This window comes from Pantherophis guttatus, chromosome 5 (genome assembly GCF_059756535.1).
Source record: "Pantherophis guttatus breed Tessera chromosome 5, ASM5975653v1, whole genome shotgun sequence".
In the NCBI taxonomy this organism is placed as follows: domain Eukaryota; kingdom Metazoa; phylum Chordata; class Lepidosauria; order Squamata; family Colubridae; genus Pantherophis; species Pantherophis guttatus.
Window position 1 is genome coordinate 117,997,229 of NC_142067.1, and position 23,691 is coordinate 118,020,919.

The window sequence follows — 23,691 nt, forward strand, 5'->3', positions numbered from 1 at the left end:
GGCCTTTTTTTTATATATATTTGTTCTCATTAAATGAAATTAAAGTTTCACAATGGGTCCTACTGATCTATAAAGAAGGTTGAATGAGCAAACTCTACCAGCATCTGATTCTTGTTTCATTTCATAAATAAAGTCACCCAACATACAATGTGCCAGTATGAAAAGAATAACACCTCTGCCCTTAAATTCAGCAATTGGCTTCATTGCCTTTAATAATAATAATAATGGCAACCAGACACACTCAGATGAGTGAGTTGTCCAATTCTCTAGCTTTCAATGCTTCTCCAAATGAGACTGAAGACGCTTTCCCTAGGAGACCACTAAGAAGGGAATCAAGGCATTAAGAGCCCTTAAAGATGGCTTAAAATTAAATCAAGATAGTGATTGTTCTTGGAGAAAAAGCCAGGTCGATAATAGGTTCTTCTTCCCTGTTTATTTTTTTTCTGGGGTTGAGAAATAAAAGGGTGAGTTATTTCTGTCATGTTGAAGTGCAAGCTAGTTAACTCAAAATCCTGGCATTGTTCAGTAAATATACTTTTAATTATCAAAGGAGACACAACACACAGGGTATCCATTGACATACCTCTCTGAATTGACTTGAAGAGCCACATGAGACTATTTTTCCTTTCCATTGTCACCTCCAGTCAATAAGTGTTTGGCTAATTATCTATATATCGATATCTATATCTATGCAAAAAATTAAAATCTCGGGTGTTTTCCCACGTCATGTTAAATAAATTAGTTAAAATGTTTAAAATTCTGGTTAAAATCCTAGCTTAAAATCTTCTAAAACTCCTTACAGAACTAAGGTTTTAAAGGTTTATTTATTGCTGAGCACACTGTAAGCCGCCCTGAGTCTTCGGAGAAGGGCGGCATATAAATCAAATTAAAAAAAAAAAAAAAAAAAAAAAAAGGACCTTGCAGAGTGCTCTGTAAGGATTTTTAGAAGATTTTAAGCTAGGATTTTAACCAGAATTTTAAACATTTTAACTAATTTATTTAACAGAACGCAGGAAAACACCCGAGATTTTAATTTTTTGCATAGACACACCCGCGAAAACTTAAGAAGACAGATATCTATATCTATATGTCTATATATCTATATGTATATATCTATATGTATATATTTTCTTACTTCTTCGTAGGGTTTATGTGTGTTTTTCCTCTAGCCAGGTTTTCCCTACGTAACCAAGGTTTTTCTGCAGCCCCAGCTCAGTAGAATCGCATCAACTCGATTCTGGGCTTTTTTCTTTTCTAGCAGCCAGCAAGCTCTTCCTGCTAGGTGGGAGACCTATATAGATCTATTTCCAGCTCGTTTGCTTTCATCAGTAGGCCACACCACTATATGTATATGTATCTATCTATCTATCTTTCTATCTATCTATCTATCTATCTCTCTATCTCTCTATCTCTCTATCTCTATCATTTTTTTTCATCTATCCTATCTACGATAGTGGCCAAAATTGTGGAAACCTTTTGGGAAAAGTGTTTTCTAAAACTAGCTAATAACTTTTTTTATTATTAGTCGCATAACATTATATATCAATGGAAAGATAATTTAATCAAGAATGTAATGCAATAATTTTTATGAAGGATTTGCTATTAGAATAGCAGTTACAGTATAAAGAAGAAAAGTGAAACCGGTAGAAAAAACGAGATATGCAAACATCATCACCGTAGAAAAAATGAGATATACAAAAATGATCACCATGTCAGTTAATCCTTCATTGGGTAACCTTTAGCATGAATTACGGCCTCACAACGTCTTCCCAAGGAGTGAACCAAGTCTTTTAGTCCTGCAGCTGTTCAAATGTGAAACCAAGATTGAATGATGGCTTCTATTAACTGGGTTTTATTGCTGGGTCGCTTCTGACTAACAAGTTCTTTAGTCGGCTCCATAGATTTTCAATTGGGTTAAGGTCTGGGCTATTCCAGGCCATTCCAGCAATGGAATATGATTATCTTGAAACTCCAAACCAAAAAGTGGTGTTATTAGCCATCAAACCTCAAAAATACTCTTTTCCAAAAGGTTTCCACAATTTTGGCCACTACTATAATCTATCTATCTATCACCTTGTTATTTATCCATCCATCCATCCATCCATCCATCTCTCTATCATCTGTCTGTCTGCCTGCCTGCCTGCCTGCCTGCCTGCCTGCCTGCCTATCTATCTATCTATCTATCTATCTATCTATCTATCTATCTATCTATCTATCTATCTATCTATCTATCTATCTATCATCTGTCTGTCTTTTCTGCCTACCTGCCTGCCTGCCTGCCTATCTATCTGTCTGTCTGTCTGTCTGCCTGCCTGCCTGCCTGCCTGCCTGCTTGCCTATCTATCTATCTATCTATCTATCTATCTATCTATCTATCTATCTATCTATCTATCTATCTATCTATCTATCTATCTATCTATCTATCTTATTATATAGCCATCCATTTCATGATGGATGGCTTGATCCCATCCTTTCAGTTTTAATTTGGAATTGGTTTTAACTGGGTTGTTTTAAATTGTGGGCGGAAATTATTTAATGTCTTTTAATCTGTTTTTTAACTTTTATATGTTATGTTTTATCTCGGCTGTTCACCGCCCTGAGTCCTGTTGGAGAAGGGCGGTATAAAAATCAAAAATCAAAAATAAATAAAATCAAAAATAAATAAAATAAATAAATAAATAAATGAAACGTGACTCTGCATGGTGTACAATCAAACCATAAAAACAACTGCAAAAACACTTGTCCCCTGGATGTGTGAACATCCTGCATATCATATGTATTTAAATACGATGAAACCTGGGGAGATTACTGAAATTGCTTCCCCATGAGATTGAAGCAGGAGCGACTCTGATCTTCTTGAAGGAAGGGTCTTGGCTGGGGGGGGGGGACACCCTGATTTTGTCAGGATTGGCTGTGTAGCCTTCGATTTGTCTTTCTGTTCTTGCTGCACTGCAGGAGAGGAGATTACTCAACCAGGCGATTTTCCATTCCTGCTCTCCCTGCAGGAATCCAGGTGAAAAGATGAATGATGTGCCTCAAGCTTTGGGGGTTATGCGATTCCATGATCTTGGAGGCAAACCAGAAATCGTAATAAATTGCCTAGTCCTACTTTGGAGAATTTATAACACTCGTTATACGAGACTGTGCCCAAAGAGCTGGCTATTCTTTTTTTTCAAACCTATGCAGTTTTGATACATATATCACTGTAAATTTGTACCAGATGTGTAGATTACTCCATAGGTCAAAATCTGGGAACATCACGCTCCGTGAATATAATGCCCAAGATCTTATTGCAGTGATAAATTTCCTTTTAGCATTTTTTTCTCCTCTAGTACTACAAATAATAGATGTAAGTACATTTGATTTCTCTGTGGAATCATAGATTACCTAATAATGAAATGTCAATAGAGCCAGTCAGGTTGCTATAAGATGTCAGAGCTCTTCCCTGTTGCTGTTGGGCTGTCTTTATGTAGTTACATCCAGGTTTACTTACTGTTCCAGCTTGGCCGAAATGCTTAAAAGTCAGATACTAAAACAAATTTTGGACTAACCTACAATCATCTCTGGGCTTAAATTTAAAATTGCTTCCTTGGGCTACCAGTTGTGAAAAAATCCTGAGACCGCGAGGTTGCAGATATAGGAAATAACTTCCTTTTTCTTTCTATCTAGTGGTCATCTGGATTTTTTGTAGGGCAAAAATCTGTTTTTATATCCTTACACGTATATCAGCAGAAACTTTATTTCAGAGTTTGTGCTTCGTTTTATTAGCAAAGATGGTGGCCAGGTGATCTTCGTGCCTTGAACTCTGCATTTCTCTTCTGTTGGAAGAAATATCCATCTGGTTCCATTCCAAGCTGGGAGAAAGACGTTGGAAACATGGAGGCTGATTGGAAAGATGGTTTATTGATGAAGCAGAACCACAGGGGTTTATGGTTCTGGGCAGCTGAGAAAATGGAGTTGAGAGTGGGAGGTTTTATACCTTCTTTGGGCTTTGCACTTGAGCTTCCTGTTCCTGTGCAAGAACATGTATTCTATTGGCTGTTGCCAGATTCCCATGGAGTCATGTAAGGGTTATGTAGGGGTCATAGCTGGCTTTATAGGCAAAAGAGGAAATGGAAATCCTAGGTGTTTGTCTGAGCTCCAAGGTTTGGTTGAAGTTTGGACTGCTCTGTGATGCTGCAATGACTGAAATACCCTTAGGAGATTGTGTAATGTAGTGAGCTCTGCGGGATTCAAGTAATTTAACAACCGGTTCTCTGCCCTAATGATTTCTTCCAACAACCAGTTTGCCAAACTGCTCAGAAAGTTAACAACCGGTTCTCCCGAAGTGGTGCGAACTGGCTGAATCCCACCACTGGCTCTGTGTCTTCTGCTAAATAGTAGTGGGTTAATCCTATTATGTCCTGAAGGGTCATGTTCTGTTCTTCTTAATCCCATCACTCTGGAGCTGAAGGTCTTTTGTTCTGTAGATAGGCTGGCCCAGTCTTTCTTAATGGGCACAAAATATCTGCTGGGGGGGGGGGTGGAGATCTATTAAGAAAGAGAGAGTCTGCTTCCTGCCTCTAAAAAAAAATGTTTCTCCATTTCTCATTTAGGGAAATATAGCATTCTGCCTTTTTTAAATATTCCTCAAAATATTTCATTCTTCTAGGAGGGGCAGGGCTTCCCACACTTCTTAACATTCTCTGTATTCGTATCAGATTTGGATCTGACACGATGGGAGAATTATTCTTTGACAGTAATTCAAATTAAATAATTTGTTTTCTGGTACCATAGTAAATGTGGCCCCCCAAAGCACTTTTTGCATTACCAAGTATGGGAATTTCTGCACTGAAGATTCAGTTTTGGGTAAAGTTTTATGTGTCGCTAAGTGCGAGCAAAAATAAATTGCTTGGCGATGAAACCAAAATCATGTAGGAAACGCGCCATATTTGTTCGTTCCTCCAAAACCAACTGACCTTATTATATTTTATTTATCATCTTGGCCAGACAAGAAAAGAAACCACACAACATATTAAGATTTGTTTTCCTCTTCAGACAGACACACGGCAGGTTTTAAAGCAGTAAGGCCATTGTTTGTATCACCTGCAGGGACCAAAGTCTGTGAAATCCAGGTGATTTCACCAGGCAAACAAAGAAAGAAGCCTTTGGCAGGAAAAGAAATGCCTGCCGTCAGTTAAAAGAGGGAGGGAAGCTTGTTCAGCAAGCGGCTGATTGGAATTTTCCCGTCTTCTGAAGGGTTTTTTCTCCATCTAGTGGAAGAATGGAAATCTTCAGCTTGAAACGATTAGCTGTAATTATTGCACTTAATTAAAATGGCCATGGAACACACCCTCCGTCTTTAATTGGGTGCCCATCATCTGGAATCGCAGTCCAAATTCATGTGCAAGGCCCAAATTGGGGAAGGCTAGAGTCTAATTATTATTTTACAGAGAAGAACAGAAGCGTGGACACAAAGATCTGTAATTCTCCTAAAGCAGGGGTGATAAACTCAAGGCCCATGGGGACAGCTTGGAAACAGAAAAGGACCAGCCTGCAGTGCCTCTGCCAGTGAAAACAGAGCTCGGGGGCAGGGGGGCATTTTCGCTGGCAGAGGGCTAGCAAAACAAACTAAAAACAAAAGGAGAAATGTTTCCCCTTTTGCATTTGGGCATGCAAGAAGGGACAAGAAAGGAGAAAGGGAAAGAGGAAAGACAAAAAAAGAAGGGAAGATGGGAAAAGAGCAAAGAAGGAAAAATAAGGGAAGAGGAGAAGGAAGAAGAAAGGAGAAGGAAGAGAGAAGGAAAAAGAAGAGGAGGGAGGGAGGGAGGAGATTATTATTTTTTTCAAAAATGTTTTTATTTTTGTTTCTCAAACATATTTACATGTACAGTCATTTATCCGCCATTTTTCATTCATCTTATCTTTTAACTTTCATTTTTAATTATTCAGGTCTGCTCTTTTGCCATTTATCCTTCTTTATTTTGCCACAACCTTTCTTCTCCTCCCCTTCTCTTCCTTCCTTTATCTCCTCCTACTTTCTTCGTTCTTTCTCTCCTTCTCTTTCCTACTTCCACTTCCCTTCCCTCACTCCTCTCTTCTTCCCCCCTTCTAACCTTCTCTCCTACTCCTCTTTCCCCTCCCTTTTCTTCCTCTCGGAGGAGATTATTAATGAGAGTGAGGAAGTGTCTCAGGGAAGTCCTGCCTTAGCACTTGGACCCCACAGGTGCCCCCCCGGCATGAGTGACATTGAGCTGGCCACACCCACCCTGGCCATGCCCACCCCGGCCACGCCCCACCCTGGCCCTTCAAAGACAGACACAATCCTGATGCGGCCCTCAATGAAATTGAGTTTGACACCCCTGTCCTAAAGGCTTCAGAGAAATGGAACAAGTGTAGGATTCATCCCTGCGCTGAGTAAATTTATCTCCGAAGGTGCCAGGAATTTGGAGAAGATTACAGATAGTCCTTGACTTTCAACTGTTTGTTTAGTGACTGTTTTGAAGTTACGGTGGCATGAAAAAAATTATTTATGACCATTTTCCACACTTACAACCATTGCATGGAAAAAAATGATTTATGATCATTTTCCACACTTACAACCATTGCAGCATCCCCCTGCTCACATGATCAAAACTTGGAGTCTGGGGAACGGTTTCATATTTATGATGGTTGCAGGGTCCCAGAGGTCATATGATCCCCGTTTGCGACCTTTGGACAAGCAAAGTCCATGGGGAAGCCAGATTCAATGCAGCACCGTATTATTGACTGAACAACGGCAGTGTTTTGTTTAACAACTGTGGCAAGAAAAGTTGTAAGATGGGGCAAAATTCACTGAATAGCTGTCTCGCTTAGAGAACAGAAACTTTGGGTTCCATTGGGGTCATAAGCTGAGGACTACCTATAGTGACCCAGGACAGGGTTTATGAAGTGAGGTGGTGTGTGTCACCAGAGGTGGGATGCTGCTGGTTCAGACCGGTTCGCCCGAACCAGTAGTTCTAATTCTGCACGGTTCGGAGAACCAGCAAATTGGACCACCACCTGGCCCCGTCCCCACCCATTTTTTCAGGCCATTTTTCCAGCCAAAATCAGCCTGAAAATCAGCCTGAAAACGGCCCAAAAATGGCCTGAAAACGGCCTGGAAAATGCCCACAAAACAGGCTGTTTTTCAGGCCATTTTTCAGGCCAAAATCAGCCTGAAAAATGGCCTGAAAACAGCCCGAAAAATGGCCTGAAAACAGCCCCAAAGAAGGCCTGAGAACGACCTGAAAAATACCCAAAAAACAGCTTAGCCAGCTTCTCTTCCTCTTGTAGCCAGCTTTCCCAGTCTAGCTTGGCACAGTCTCTCTCTCCCTCCCTCCCTCCCTCCCTCCCTCTCTCTCTCTCTCTCTCTCTCTCTCTCTCTCTCTCTCTCTCTCTCTCTCTCTCTCTCTCCCTCTCCCTCCCTCTCCCTCCCTCTCTCTCTCTCTCTCTCTCTCTCTCTCTCTCCCTCTCTCTCTCTCTCTCTCTCTCTCATTCACACACTCACATACACACACACAAACAGGTTGGATCTTTCTTTCCTCCCGCCCCCTCCCACCGGAGACCCCTAGATTCCCTCCCCAACCATGCCTGTCCCATACAGGTACCACCCACACAAGTGATGTAGAGTTGGCCGTGCCCACTCAGTCACATGAACCCCCCCCAGTCACGCCCACCCAGCCACACCCACCCAGCAGAGAACCGGTTGTTAAAAAAATTTGGAACCCACCACTGCATGTCACCTATCCATATGTTTCAGGAATCGGTGTCATTAAAGAGAACTGTGCTGAGGAAAAAGTGTGAGAGTGTTAAGAAGAGTCGGTGAAAACCGTATTGTGATTTGTATTCATTCTTCGGAGAATAAGCTTTCTGTCTTTTGTCACCCATCTTCACTTTTGTCTCAGAGCAAAGTGTCTGTGGAGATTCTCAGTCATCCAGGACACGGTTGTCCCAAAGGTGCTTTTTCAAAAGGCAACTGAACTTTCTGGGTGTTTCCTTGAAGACATTTCACTTCTCATCGGTTCTGGCAGGATGGTGGGAAGGGATGGAAGGATCATATTTCTTTGCAGTCATCTGGTCGTTAAGTACTCTCTCTGAAATTTGTCAAAAAGCCAATAAGAGTTGAAATATTAAAAAGGGCAAGAGATGATGGATAAATACCTAATACTTCCTAATATGGGAATTGCTTTATTAAGGGTTAGAAAATAGAGGTAGAAAGTAGAAATTGGGGAAATATCATTATGTATACTGCTACATAATATAAGACATTATAATTACTATGTATACGTAAATGTTAGAAGTTGAAAGATTATCATCATGTATATCCAAATAGTATTATTATTGTTATTAGTATTGTTTATAAAGTACAAGTAAATTGATCCAGGCAATTCACTGTTCACTAAGCACTTATGTATGTCAAAGAAAAAACTATAAATAACATTATATATATATATATATATATATAAAGTACTCTCTCTGAGAGCCATTGAGGCCACTTGAGGGTTTATCTGTGCAAAGGGAATCAACACCTGACTTCCTGTTTTCTTTCTATTTCACAGTTCAATTTCACCGTTTAGCATTGAGAGCACAAGACGCCAGAGACGGTCTGAGTCTCCAGACTCTCGAAAGCGCCGCATCCACAGGTGTGATTTTGAAGGGTGCAATAAGGTTTACACGAAAAGTTCCCACCTGAAGGCTCACCGGAGGACCCACACAGGTGAGCAGCTCCAGCAATGTTGGTACCATAAATACATGTGACATTAGTGAACATTTGCAGCCATGAATTCAAGTGATGATTGCAGTTTGAAGAGCTGGACAGAATTCCATACAGTACAGTTCTCTTGGGAATTCCCACCCGCCATGTAATCCTAGCAACCAAGGCTTCCCGTATTTTTCTGTAAAGGTGGAGAAACAGGGCATGTGCTGTCAATTAAGATGAAGGGCTCAAATCCAGTCAAGAATCTGGATGAATTTCTTGTGATTTTCTTGCTCTAGATGGTTCCTTGTAGTTATCTCTACTGACATTCCAGTTGGACATCAGTTCAGTTCAGGAGAAAAAAGTGGTAATGGGTGTCCATTCTGTATCCATTCCTCCAGGCACTGAGAAGGGCTCCCCTGCCCCAATTGCAAAAAATATCTCTCTCCATCCTTTACCTACCTACCTACCTATCTAACCTATCTCCTATCATCTATCTATCTATCTATCTATCTATCTATCTATCTATCTATCTATCTATCTATCTATCTATCTATCTATCCTATCTCATATCTCATATCTCCTATCATCTATCTATCTATCTATCTATCTATCTATCTATCTATCTATCTATCATTTCATCCATCTATCTATCTATCTATCTATCTATCCTATCATCATCCATCCATCTATCTATCTATCTATCTATCTATCTATCTATCTATCTATCTATCTATCTATCATCTATCTATCTATCTATCTATCTATCTATCTATCTATCTATCTATCATCTATTAATTTATCAAACTTATATAGCCACCTAAACCATCAGAAGTGATTTTGGGCAATATTCAAAAACCTCTGGCTATTTTGGATGGATTTTCATTCTCCAGATAGAATGGTATTTGAGAGGTGCAGGAAAACCTCAGGACTGTAACTGATTAAAAACATTGTTAAAGCATAGGCTAACTACCCACATTACATCAAGTAACGGTTGCTCATTCACATGGTTGACTGATCTCAGGTGGGCTCACATCAGGATGCTTGTATAGAGCCATCAGAAGGGGCCCAGTTCCTTTCAATGCATCTGCATTATTAGCATCACAGTTAGGTGAAAGAAGCTAGGATGCACAAATAAATTTGTACTCTTTTCAGAAGCATGCCTGAGGTTGCTCCTTGTGTCCTTCACTCACAGGGTTCCTCCCTTTAACCAAAGCTCTGAGACTTTCCTTCCATCTGGAGGGCTAAGAGCATTCTTATGGGTTACTGAAGAGGATTGTCTCAATCTGGAAGGGATTCTGGGTGATCTCTTAATCTGTCTACATTAGGAACCTGAGTTGGAGCTGGGCTGCCAGAAAACCCTCATACTGTATAGAAGGATGCCACAGATGGTGAGCAGTCTAGCTCATCGTCTCTTTATGGGTCTCTTTGATAAAGTTTTAGGAATCCCAAGGTGACCTGGCACAGAAACTGAACACTGCATTCCCAGGTCCTTTTCAGACAAGATCTGAGCTGGAGACTTTGTACCAGGAAAGGATGGCAAGCCCCCAGGCCCTTCAATGTGAGAAAGCAGTATGCATCTCTCCTTGTGGTTAGCCCCACTCCCTCTTACAAAACCAGAAAAGTTATGAACTTCCCATGGCGGCGTGACAGAGAAGGATCGACATGAAGCAACCCATCTCTGTGCCTCTGGCTTCTAACAGCTTTACGTTACCCTGCGGGAACAAAGGACATCCATAAGTTTCAAGTCCTGTGGCTCCATTGGCCTCCCCTTGGAGACTGTCTCCTGAGCAGTCCTGAGCATCACAATTCCTCCTTGGCTCAGAAGAGCTTAATTTGATGTCCAGGTGTTTGGATTCCCAACTGCCAATCCTACAGCACAGAAGGCTCTCATGAAAACATCACAAGATGCATAAAATTATTTTAATCACCTGCATTTGAAAGTTTGCTTCACAATCAGCAGTCTTTTTACAGCCAATTAAGTAAAAAAAAAAATCAGTAGTTCTGTGCTTGAGGGTCAGGATCCTCAAACTTGGAAGAAGACTTAAGGGACCTGCCTTTTTTTATTTAGGGCTCATAAAACAAAATTGTGTTGGCAGGTAGGAACTTGTTAAGATAGGGAGTAGGACAAAAGATTAACAAAGCCTAAATAAGGATCTCTTGTTAAGTAAAGCGCATGTAGTCAAAATTGATAATAATCTAATTAACGAGCCAGTGAGCAAACTTGTTCCTACTAAAATATACTTTAACTCGCTTAGATGCAAACAACTTCATTTTTTCCAGGCCAAAATGTTTAATGATGTCCCAAGGAGCTGAAAAGTCATATGCAGTATGTACAAATATTCCATAGGTTAAAATCATTAAAAGGAAATATATTCACTCCTAGCATACAGCATATAAGCGATGTTTGAGCAGGGCCTGCAGTATTGTCTGGGACGCCATCAGTGGTGGGATTCAGCCGGTTCGCACCACTTCGGGAGAACCGGTTGTTAACTTGCTGAGCAGTTTGGCAAACTGGTTGTTGGAAGAAATCATTAGGGCAGAGAACCGGTTGTTAAATTACTTGAATCCCAACACTGGACGCCACACATCCTCTTCACAACCTTGTTACCTTTTGGGAGGAGGCTTTGCGGTATCCGAAGTAGAACATCCAGATTCAGTCACAGTTTAGTTTTGTTCCATATAACAAAAATCCTTGTGAACTCTCAACTTTCCTCTTTCCGCTATGTATTCAAAATGGACAGTGATTAATGTGTGTGTGCATGCGTGTGCGTGTGTGTATACATATATCTATACAGTAGTGGCCAAAATTATGGAAACCTTTTGGGAAAAGTGTATTGTTGAGGTTTGATGGCTAATAGCCCAGTCCTTCTTAACCCAATTGAAAATCTATGGAGCCGACTAAAGAAATTTGGTAGTCAGAAGCGACCCAGCAATAAAACCCAGTTAATAGAAGCAATCATTCAATCTTGGTTTCACATTAGAACAGCTGCAGAACTAAAAGTCTTGGTTCACTCCATGGGAAGACGTTGTAAGGACGTAATTCATGATAAAGTTTGCCCAACTAAGTATTAACTGATGTGATAATTTTTGTATATCTCGTTTCTTCTATGTGTTTCACTTTTCTTCTTTATACTGTAACCGCTATTCTAATAGCAAATCCTTCATAAAAGTTATTGCATTACATTCTTGATTAAATTATCTTTCCATTGATATATAATTTTATGGTACTACTCCCCCCCAAAATGTGGTGTTATTAGCTAGTTTTAGAAAATACATTTTTCCCAAAAGGTTTCCACAATTTTGGCCACTACTATATATCTTTATCTATCTATGTGTGTGTATGTGTGTATACATGTTTATAGTATGTGCATATGTGTGTTACGTATATATATATGGGTAGATATATACTTTCTTTTGAGAGCAGGCAACCGAATTTCATTTTTAACGTGTGCCAGTGTGCTCACAATTTTAAAAAAAATGACAATAAAGGTTATCTTATCTTCTGTAGGCCATTTGGGCTGTTGAAAATTTAAAGGTTTTTAAGAAGAGACTAAGGAGACTTTTAAGAGGTTTTCAAGAAGAGGCTAGACAGCCACTTATCTGAAATAGTATAGGTTATCCTGCTTGAGCAGAGGGTTGGACTAGAAGACCTCCAAGGTCCCTTCCAGCTCTATTCTAATCTAAATTCTAAAATATCTCCCGTATAAATGGTGTGGATTCAGGTGTATGGAAACTACTGTTGTCTTTATTTTTTCTTTCCTGAGTGGAATGAGTCAATTATTATTATTTTTTATGATCTAAAGTAATTGGGGTATCTTATGGACCAGGGATAAATGAATCAGGACAGCTCTGTACCAGTGGTGGGTTCTTCCCGGTTCGGTCCGGTTCAGCCGAGCCGGTAGCGGTGACGATATGACGTCACCGAACTGGTTCTCCCCCCCCACCCTCCCACGTTATTCTTACCTTTTATTTGGTCCCACCCCCAATCTATGGCTGCCTCCTGAATCCCAGCTGATGACTAGAGGGAAAAAAACTGTTTAAACTCTTGCCGCGGGGCTTCAAAGGGCCGCCCTACAGCTGATCAGTGTTAAAAGCAAACAAATGAGTCGGGTCGTAAGTGCGAGGACTGGTCGTAAGTGCGAGGACCTTCCAGAAATGACTCTGACCAGCTAGCCACGCCCACCTAGTCACATGACCTCCAAGCCACACCCACAAAATAAGCCACGCCCACAGAACCGGTAGTAAAACAATTTAGAACCCACCCCTGCTCTGTACATAAGGAGAAACAGAAGAAAACAGATCACTGAAGCTTCTGTTGCTTCGCTATAGACTTGTATACAGTCTGGGATTGCAGCTTAGCCATTGCTGAATTTACATAAAAAAGCAATATGTTTTGTATATTTTGAAACAATCATGCACCTGAATATATTCGTAATATCAGAGGACTGCCTCTGAAATGGTCCAGATAAGCACCAGTTGCTTCTCCCTGGAAGTACAAAGCAACCAGTTCTAAGGATATATTGTCTGATGTATGAGGAACTTGACTCTCAAACCTCTGAAGAAAAAAAAAAAAACCAACTTGGGGGATTCATATTAATTAGAAAACTGTCTTCCTTCACATGCAGAAAATCATAAGGTTCAATCCAGTGGTGAAATCCAAAATTTTTTTTACTACCAGTTCTGTGGGGGTGGCTTGGTGGGGGTGGCTTGGTGGGAGTGGCAGGGGAAGGATACTGCAAAATCTCCATTCCCACCCCGCTCCAGGGGAAGGATACTGCAAAATCCCCATTCCCACCCCGCTCCAGGGGAAGGATACTGCAAAATCCCCATTCCCATCCCACTCTGGGGCCAGCCAGATGTGTTATTTGCCAGTTCTCTGAACTACTCAAAGTTTCCACTACCGGTTCTCCGAACTGCTCAAAATTTCCACTACCGGTTCTGCAGAACCTGTTAGAACCTGCTGGATTTCACCCCTGGTTCAATCCCTCTTCTCCAAGTAGAAGGACCAGAGAGAAGTCCTCTGACAGTGAGAATAATCAATGAGTGGAACGGCTTGCCTCCAGAAGTTGTGGATGCTCCATCACTGGAGGTTTTTAAGAAGTGATTGGACTTTTTAAGAACTGAAATGGTCTAGGGCAGGGGTCTCAAACTCAAGGCCCGGGGGCTGAATGCGGCCCGCGGGAGTCTTAGATCTGGCCAGCAGAGCTGCCCTAGAAACAGTGAAGGACTAGCTCGCAGTGCCTCTGCCAGTGAAAATGGAGCTCAGAAGGTCCACATGCGGACCTCCCAAACTCTGTTTTCCCTGGCAGAGGACTGCAGGAGGCTGTCGCAGCCAAAATGGAGCTCAGGAGCCCATTTTCTCTGACAGAGCGCTCGCCCAACACAGGCACCCCTGACATGATTGATGTCAAGCTGGCCACACTCACCCTGGCCACGCTCATCCCGCCCACCCCCCCAAGGTCAAACACAACCCTAATGCGGCCCTCAATGAAATTGAGTTTGACACCCCTGGTCAAGGGTCTCCTTCTTAAGCAGGGTGCTGGAGTAGAAGACTTGTAAGATCCCTCCCAGCTCTGTTATTCTGTTGTTCTGTTGGTACGAGTGACGTCCTTAGCCAAGGGAAGATTTTTTTTGGATTCTTAATGTAGACATGTCCATATAGTTTCCTTGTCAAGAGACCAGATATTTGGTTCCAGTGGTGAAATCCAGATTTTTTTTACTACCGGTTCTGTAGGCGTGGCTTGGTGGGCATGGTGTGGCTTGGTGGGCGTGGCTTGGTGGGTGTGGCAGGGGAAGGATATCACAAAATCTCCATTCCCACCCCACTCTGGGGCCAGCCAGAAGTGGTATCTACCGGTTCTCCAAACTACTCAAAATTTCCGCTACCGGTTCTTCAGAACCTGTCAGAACCTGCTGGATTTCACTCCTGCTTGGTTCCCATTCAAGTGCTAACCAGTTACAATCCTCCTGACCATTTTTATAGATCAATCAAGTTCAATGGGGCTTGTCTATGATGGAGCTTGTCTATGTAACATGATATTGCTATAGCAGAAAAGAGTTAGGGTTAACAGAGACAGTTAAGAAGGAATGATCTGCTGCCCCCAAGTTCATATGGCTTCACAAAACTTATCGTTCTGCCGCTATTCAAATGTAGCTGTAGAAGACTAGCGTTGCTATCTTCTCCCTTCAGACGGTTGGGGTCGAGTAATGCCTGCTTTTGTAATTTTCACCTGATCCACAAGAGGGTGCACGCTAACAATAAACCGCTTCTAAACAAGCATGACACATAAATGGCCCTCCATAAGTGAGGAATTATGAGTCACAAATATCCTGCCTTCTGTTTTCTCATTCGTATGTTCTTCCGTCACGTGTAAAGTCAATTGTGGAAGAGATGTGAATTAAAAAAAACATGCAATCTTGTTTTGAAAGGAGAAACTATTACAAATAGTTACGCTTACGTTTTGTCGGCGTAGCTTCAGTTTCTACCAATTAGTAAAAGTGACTACTACCCTAATAGTAATTTGGGAAGTTTAGGCAAAAGGATTCCCAAAGACTCATGCACAAAACATGTCTCTGTTGATCCTTCCTCTCTCGTGGGAAGAACTCCTTCTCAGCACAGGTGGTCCTTGACTTACAACAGCTCATTTAGTGACTGTTCAAAGTTAGAACGGCCCTGAAAAAAAGTGACTTGTGACCAGGGGGGTATTCACTTACTTTCCTTACTGGATTGCAAATGTGAGAGCATGTGCACACGCTTTGCTCGCATGGGCCCCAACCACGCATGTGGTTTGCTGGCACGCGCGCCTTCCACGCAGGCACCCAGACTCAAAAACATGCCTAAATAGGATGGCATAGAGCCGGGGCAAGTGGGCGGGCCCACCGGCGATTTCCGCAACCGGTTCAGGCGAACCGGTCTGCAACCATCTCTGCTTGTGACCATTTTTTACACTTACGACCTTTGCAGCATCCCCATAATCATGTGATCAAAATTAAGAGCCTGTAGTACAGTGGACTAAAGCACTGTTATTAACATCTGCTGCTTGCAATTACTGCAAGTTCAAATCCCACCAGGCTCAAGGTTGACTCAGCCTTCCATCCTTTCAAAGGTAGGTAAAATGAGGACCCAGATTGTGGGGGCAATAAGCTGACTTTGTATAAATATATAAAAGTATGAAGGCTATTGCTTAACGCACTGTAAGCCGCCCTGAGTCTCCGGAGAAGGGTGGCATATAAATTAAAGCAAAAAAAAAAAAAACCTGCTTCGTTGTACACTTGTGCAGTCTTGTCCCATAGAAACAAGAGGTGCGGCTCCAAAGACACTGCCACAACTGCCATATTGTCTATTTGGCACAACCCCCATCCCACAACACCACTAAAGTAGAAATATCAACACCTTTATAGTTTAGGGTCAATTAAATAACATGTTCCTTGCGAAGAATACTTCAACGGAACTGAAAAGTTAATCCTAATTGTTCTTTTAAATCAGGATTGGCATAAGAACGTGTCTTAATATATAGTATTTTTTTACCATTATAGTTTCTGGTGAAGGCAGAAAAAGGGACAGAAAGGACTAAACTACTCAAAGAAACCTACCAAATTCTTGAAAATTCTTCTCCCTTGAAAAAGAACCAGTTCAAGCCTTGAGCAATAATATGTATTAATAACCCACAGCTGCAGATCAGAAGTAAACTGGTCACTCCGACAATCCATAAGTTCCTTTTTGCTAAACATCATAGTAAAAAAAGTTGGTTGCTTTGACTCTGCAGATGCTTTTTATTCCTAGCAATGGAGCGTAGCAGAAGCGGAGATCTTAAGCGGAAGCTATAATGATAAAACTACTAGGTATTAAGACAGATTCTCATGCCAATCCTGATTTAAAAGAACCATTAGGATTAACTTTTTTTCAGTTCCATTGCAGTATTCTTCACAAGGCGCATTTTATTTATGTACTGATCCTAGCCTGTAACAGTGAAAGATTCAGCAAATGAGAACTGACATGAAGATCTCAGTGGAATTCAGCGCAAAGGTTTTGGCAAACTACATTACGGACTGTCAACCAACGGGCTGCAGTTCTTCCAACCAGAAAGAGAGGAACAGCTTCCACGAGAGGTTTGAGTTGTAGCCCAGACCTGAAAGTTGCACTCCTCGGAGAAAGAAACTCAAACCGGAAGGCTTTGTTCACTACTCCTGCTCTATTCAAGCTTCTTCGCTATTTTCACACATCTTATTACAGCCCTGTGACCTTTATTGGAAACTTTGCATAAAACAGAACCAGCCCACTCACTCAATTCAGAATAGAGCTGGAAGCAGTGATGAGTACCTCCTGGTTTGGCCCGGTTCGGCCGAGCCAGTAGCAGTGACGATATGATGTCACCGAACCGGTTCTCTTTGTTCGGGAGCTGGGCCCTCCCGCCCCGCGCCCCGCGTTATTCTTACCTTTTATTTGGCCCCGCCCCCAATCTATTCGCTGCCTCCCGAGTCCCAGCTGATTGGCTAGAAGGAAAAAAAACTGTTTAAACTCTTGCCGCGGGGCTTCAAAGGGCCGCTCTACAGCTGATCAGTGTTAAAAGGCAGTGTGGTGGTAGACCAGAGCGCTCGAAAAACAAATGGGTAGACCGGTGCCTCCAAAAACAAATGAGTAGACTGGTGCCTCCAAAAACAAATGGATAGACCAGTGCCTCCAAAAACAAATGAGTAGACCAGTGCCTCCAAAAACAAATGGGTAGACCAAAACGCTCCAAGAACAAATGGGTAGACCAGTACAGCTCTGCAAGCAGTTAAAAGCCTGGTAGACCAGTACCTCTGCTAAATCCTAAAGAATTGTCACATGGCCATCAAATCACGCCCACAAAAAAAGCCACGCCCACAGAACCGGTAGTTAAAAAATTTAGAACCCACCCCTGGCTGGAAGGGACCTTGGAGGTCTTCTAGTCACCCCCCACTCGAGCAGAAGACCCTATACCAGTGAGGGCTAACCTTTTTTTCCTTGGGTGCCAAAAGTGCACGTGTGTGCAAGATAACGCTCGGGCATGTGCCCACACCCATAATCCAATGCCCCCCCATGCATGCCACACACCCCTGTGCATATACGCGCAATCCCCCCGTGCTCCCCCACCCCACCCTGCACATGCGCGTGCGACCCCCTCGCGTCCCATTTTGGGACTAGCATGCCTCCCTGAAGCCTCTGGAGGCTGGAAACAAGCTGTTTCCAGACTTCCGGTATGCCGTTTTTCGCCCTCTCAAGGCCTCCACACGAGCCTTGTAATTACCTGGCATCCAAAACGGGCCGCATGGAGACTCCTGGAAGGGGAGGGGCGACATGGGCATGCGCACACGTCTCCCGCATGCACGACAGAGATAGCTGATAGATACTTCAGAGAAAATGTATAGTACTCAGGCTAATTCAATCCAAGTTTTCAGATCCCACTGGATGACCAGTGTGGATGGATGGATGGATGGATAGATAGATAGCAAGAAAATAGATAGCTAGATTACAGTAGTGGCCAAAATTGTGGAAACCTTTTGGGAAAAGTGTATTTTTGAGGTTTGATGGCTAATAACACCACTTTTTTTTGGAGTTTCAAGATAATCCTATTCTATTGCTGGAATGGCCTGGGAATAGCCCAGACCTTCTTAACCCAATTGAAAATCTATGGAGCCCACTAAAGAAATTTGTTAGTCAGAAGCGACCTAGCAATCAAACCCAGTTAATAGAAGCCATCATTCAATCTTGGTTTCACATTAGAACAGCTGCAGAACTAAAAGACTTGGTTCACTCCATGGGAAGACATTGTAAGGCCATCATTCATGCTAAAGGTTACCCAACTAAGTATTAACTGACATGGTGATAATTTTTGTATATCTCATTTTTTCTACCTCTTTCACTTTTCTTCTTTATACTGTCACTGCTATTCTAATAGCAAATCCTTCCTAAAAGTTATTGCATTACGTTCTTGATTAAATTATCTTTCCATTAATATATAATTTTATGGTACTACTCCAAAAAAAAAAAAAAGCGGCATTATTAGTTAGTTTTAGAAAATACACTTTGCCCAAAAGGTTTTCACAATTTTGGCCACTATTGTATACAAGCTAAAGAAAGAGGAACCAGCAGCCACTTTGTTCTTGCAAAATTGGGTCATAAACTGAGCTGGAATGATAGTCTCTGTGTTGTGTTGTGCTTTGTGTTGCTGTTATCCTTCTCATCCTTACGACAGTCGTGGTCTGTTGTTGTTCCCACATGGCAGGTGGGCAACGTAGGAAAGTTACTGTGCGTTTGCTTGCACACAAGTCTCCACTCCAAGCACGATGGCCCTGCCATTCGTGTCTCGTTTTTCATCCCTTTGAGATCCTGCTTGAAAAGGGGAACGTTGGCATTTTGTTTAGTCTGAACCTGTTCAAACCTTGCATTCCTGCGACGCCACGGTTACTCCAGATATTATTTGAATAAGAAATGGCACCTGTCATTACTAGTCTTTGTTCGGTCCTTTGTGCATTGAAAAGATGGGAGTCCAGGTAAAACTCACGGCCAGAGACAGGAGAAGTCAGTTCTCCTTCTTCGGTGACCTTTAAGCGCCTTTTGTTGTCTTAATACGCTTTGTCTACTCAGCTTTTAGAAATTGTCTTGCCTGCTAATCCCTTGATTTGACAGACTGGAGACAAGTCATTCTCTCCGGCTAATCCGTCAGGGCTGGTCTTCATTCTGGAGATTCTCTGCTCTTTCTTTACAGCAGGTTCCACAAAATTCATGTGGGCCGCAGCACGCCTCTTCGTCCCACAATAACCTTTTCTTTCAACCGGGCTGAAAGAGGACATCGGGAGGCCCAACCAAACCATTACGCAAAATAATAATAATAATAATAATAATAATAATAATAATAATAATAATAATAATAATAATAATAATAATAATAATGTGTGTGTGTGCGTGGAAGCAGATGGGGTGTGGAGTGGGATATTCTGATGGATCTGGGAACATTGCAGCTTGGCAGACAGTGGTACCATTTTGGTCATTTAGTCCAAATACTAAACTGAGCCCAGGTTGGATTTCCTTCTGCTAGAGGCAAATTGTTTTAAGTTGTTACATTAGAACAGAGGTGTCAAACTCAAGACTGAGGGGCGGTTCCTGCCATGGGATGCTTAGATCTGGCCACGGGGCTGCCCTGGAAACAGCAAAGGACCAGCCCGTGGTGCCTCTGCCAACAAAAATGGAGCTCATAATTCTGTTTTTGCCGGCAGAGGGTTGCAGGAGGCCGTCCCAGCCAAAATTGGAGCTCATGAGGACCACACATGCCCCACCCCAAGCTCCGTTTTTGCTGGCAGAGAGTTGCAGAAGGCCGTTATTGATGAAAATGGAGCTCAGGAGCCCGTTTTCGCTGGCAGAGCGCTTAGGCCACCACAGGCGCCCCACAACACAAGTGACATCGAGCTGGCCATGCCCACCCTGGCCACACCCACCCTGGCCCCCTGAGGTTAAACACAACCCTGATGAGGCCCTCAATGAAACAAGTTTGACACCCCTGCATTAGAACATTATTTTCCATCAATTAGCCATGTGTAGTTGAGTCCGGTTGACAGAGTTGGCTGACATCACAGGAGAAAAATAAGAATTCCAGAAAATAAGAATTCATAATAAAGAAGAGTGGGGTGTGATAGCTCAGCAGTTTTTTGTTTTGTTTTGTTTTGTTTTGTTTTTTAATTTGATTTATATGCTGCCCTTCTCCGGAGACTCAGGGCGGCTTACAATGCGTTAAGCAATAGCCTTCATCCTTTTGTATATTTTATACAAAGTCAGCTTATTGCCCCCACAAACTGGGTCCTCATTTCACCTACCTTAGAAAGGATGGAAGGCTGAGTCAACCTTGAGCCTTGGAGTGATTCGAACCAGCAGTAAATTGCAGGCAGCTGTGTTAATAACAGGGTGCGTAGACCACTGTACTATCAAGGCCAGCTGGAAAGGGGACAGCCCAGGTTCGAGGCGTGAGCACCACGTGATGGGGTGAGCTGCCGTCGCTTGCGCCAGCTCCTGCAAACCTATCTGACCAAAAACATGCAAATGCGAGTAGATAAATAGGTACCACATCGGTGGGGAGTTTAACACAGTTCCGTACGTTCATGCTGGCCACATGATGACAGAAGTGTCCCTCATACAACGCAGGCTTCCTAAGCTGAGAATTGGAGATGACCACTGCCCCTGTGATTCAATCATGACTGGACAGGGGAAACCTTTAAGCCTTTAATAATAATAATAATAATAATAATAATAATAATAATAATAATAATAATAAGAAGAAGAAGAAGAAGAAGAAGAAGAAGAAGAAGAAGAAGAAGAAGAAGAAGAAGAAGAAGAGGAGGAGGAGGAGGAGGAGGAGGAGGAGGAGGAGGAGGAGGAGGAGGAGGAGGAGGAGGAGGAGGAGGAGGAGGAGGAGGAGGAGGAGGAGGAGGAGGAGGAGGAGGAAAAAGAAATCGTGTGTTGTCCCGATTGTAATTGGAGCCCTTGGAGCAATACCCAAAGGGCTACCCCACTATTTAGAAATTCTAAATTTGCCGGACTTGAACATTTTGACTCTACAAAAAACCATCTTACTCGGAACAGCTTACATCCTCCGATGATACCTTAACAGTTCCTAGGTCCTTGGTTAGGACTTGAGCTGCTGAGCTATTAACCGGCCTCAAAGGCTGTGAATCTCACTAAAGATTAACCAATAATAAGAATAATAAGAATAAGAATAAGAATAATAATAAGAATAAGAATAAGAATAAGAATAAGAATAAGAATAAGAAGTAGTGTTTCCACCACAGCCCTTGCTCACCGATTGGCAAATGAGAAATTGGTGATCATAAACTGAATTCTTGTTTGTTTGTCTCCTCAGCTAACACGGTTGGCTTAAGGCTATGGCCTTCTGAAAGGACAGATTTCTAGTCAATTTCCGGAAATGAAAGAAAGTGAACGTCGGCCCACAGTGCAGTGAAACATATATTCACTGTGTCAGAAATCCTTTACTATACAGCTCATGCAAAATGTGAAAGACATGAGCCAAGATCTATGCAGTTGACCACAGGATTTTCAGTCTGCTGGCATTTCCACCGGGGAGACCCAGTGGCTATATCAAGGAAACAAGCTTTTGACAAACGGGCTCCATTTCTTTCAATATAGTAGCTTCGGATTAATGGGTGGACACAGGGGTGAAATCTACCTACCTTCCTTATTGGTTCGGAAGTCCATGCGCCCCACATGCGCATCACATGCATCCGCAGACCCTCTGCACATGCGCAAAACCTGCGCATGCACAGAGGATAAAAAAACACATTACTTCCTGGTTAAACCCAGGACACCCAGGCGGGCGGGCAGAGCCTTGTGCCGCCATTGCTACCAGTTCTCCGAACCACCTGCCACAATCACTACCGGATCGCCTGATCCGGTACGAACCAGGAGCATTTCACCCCTGGGTGGATATAAAAATAGGGCCATGAAGTGTGCAGGAATTCATAAGACACCATTTTGGAGGAATTATTGCTCTGTAGGTATGATGTGTACGCCAAAACAACCACCCCAAAACAACCAGACACAAAGACAGGTCCCTCCCCCCATGCTATCACTCTGCTAAATAACTAATTTCTACAACACTCTCTATGCCAGTGGTTCTCAACCTGTGGGTCAGGACCCCTTTGGGGGTCGAACAAGCCTTTCACAGGGGTCGCCTAAGACCATCGGAAAACACATATTTTCAATGGTCTTAGGAATAATTTTATGGTTGGGGGTCACCACAATATGAGGAACTGTATTAAAGGGTCACGGCATTAGGAAAGTTGAGACCCACTGCTCTATACCCTAAGACGGCGGGGTTAAACTCAAGGCTCAGGGGCTGGATCCAGCCTGCAGGGTGCTTTGATCTGGCCTGCAGGGTCACCCTAGAAACAGCAAAGGGCCGGCCCCTTGGTGCCTCTGCCAGCAAAAATGGAGCTCAGGAGGGCTGCGGGTGACACTCCCGAGCTCCGATTCTGCTGGGCAGAGGGTTGCAGGAGGCTGTCATAGGTGAAAATGGAGCTTGGGAGCCTGTTTATGCTGGCAGAGTGCTCAGGCTGCCACAGGCACCCCCGACATGAGTGATGTTGAACTGGCCATGCCCATCCTGGCCACGCCCACCCCAGCCCCCCAAGGTCAAACACAACGCTGATGCGGCCTTCAATGAAATTGAGTTTAACACTCCTGCCCTAGGATGTCAAGCCACTTAGTAGGGCTGTATTACTTATTATCTTCTCACCTGTCCTATTGCCTATTTCCTTAGATACTTATGGCTATGACTTGGTTGTTGTATCTCAGGATTTATGTGGATTACTCCTATTTAGTATCCTATTATGATTTATGTTGATTGCTTAGTATCCTATGACTGTCGCTGAGTGTTGTATCTATGATTTATGATTATTGTATTTTATGATTATGATTACCACTTGTTGCTTGTATGTACACTGAGAGGTTATGCGCTGGAGGCAAATCCCTTGTGTGTGTCCAGTCACACTTGGCCAATAAAGAATTCTCTTCTCTTCTCTTCTCTTCTCTTCTCTTCTCTTCTCTTCTCTTCTCTTCTCTTCTCTTCTCTTCTCTTCTCTTCTCTTCTCTTCTCTTCTCTCCTCTCCTGTCCTGTCCTGTCCTGTCCTGTCCTGTCCTATTCTATTCTATTCTATTCTATTCTATTTTTCCCTTCTACTCTACCCTACCCTACCCTACCCTACCCTACCCTACCCTACTCTATTCTATTCTATTCTATTCTATTCTATTCTATTCTATTCTATTCTATTCTATTCTATTCTATTCCCAGTGAGAAAGATTCCTGTATTGTTCCTTTGAGAGCCTGAGCCGCACTCTGTGGGCTGTTAGGCAAAGATTTGCAGTTATAATCATTGCCTTTGGACAGTCGTATGTGTGTGTTCGTGTCTGCGTGTGTGGCACACAGAAATACTGATGATTTCAGGATGTTCAAAGAGTGAGATCT

General features: G+C 42.7%; 1 protein-coding gene across 1 annotated transcript in view; it reads left to right on the top strand.

The window, feature by feature from the left end:
• KLF12 (KLF transcription factor 12) overlaps positions 1-23,691 on the top strand; it is a 262,112-nt gene that overhangs the window by 206,168 nt on the left and 32,253 nt on the right. Inside the window, exon 5 of the mRNA XM_087895517.1 lies at positions 8,559-8,716. Within this exon, the coding sequence (XP_087751643.1) occupies positions 8,559-8,716 (158 nt within the window). The remainder of the gene's footprint in view (positions 1-8,558; positions 8,717-23,691) is intronic.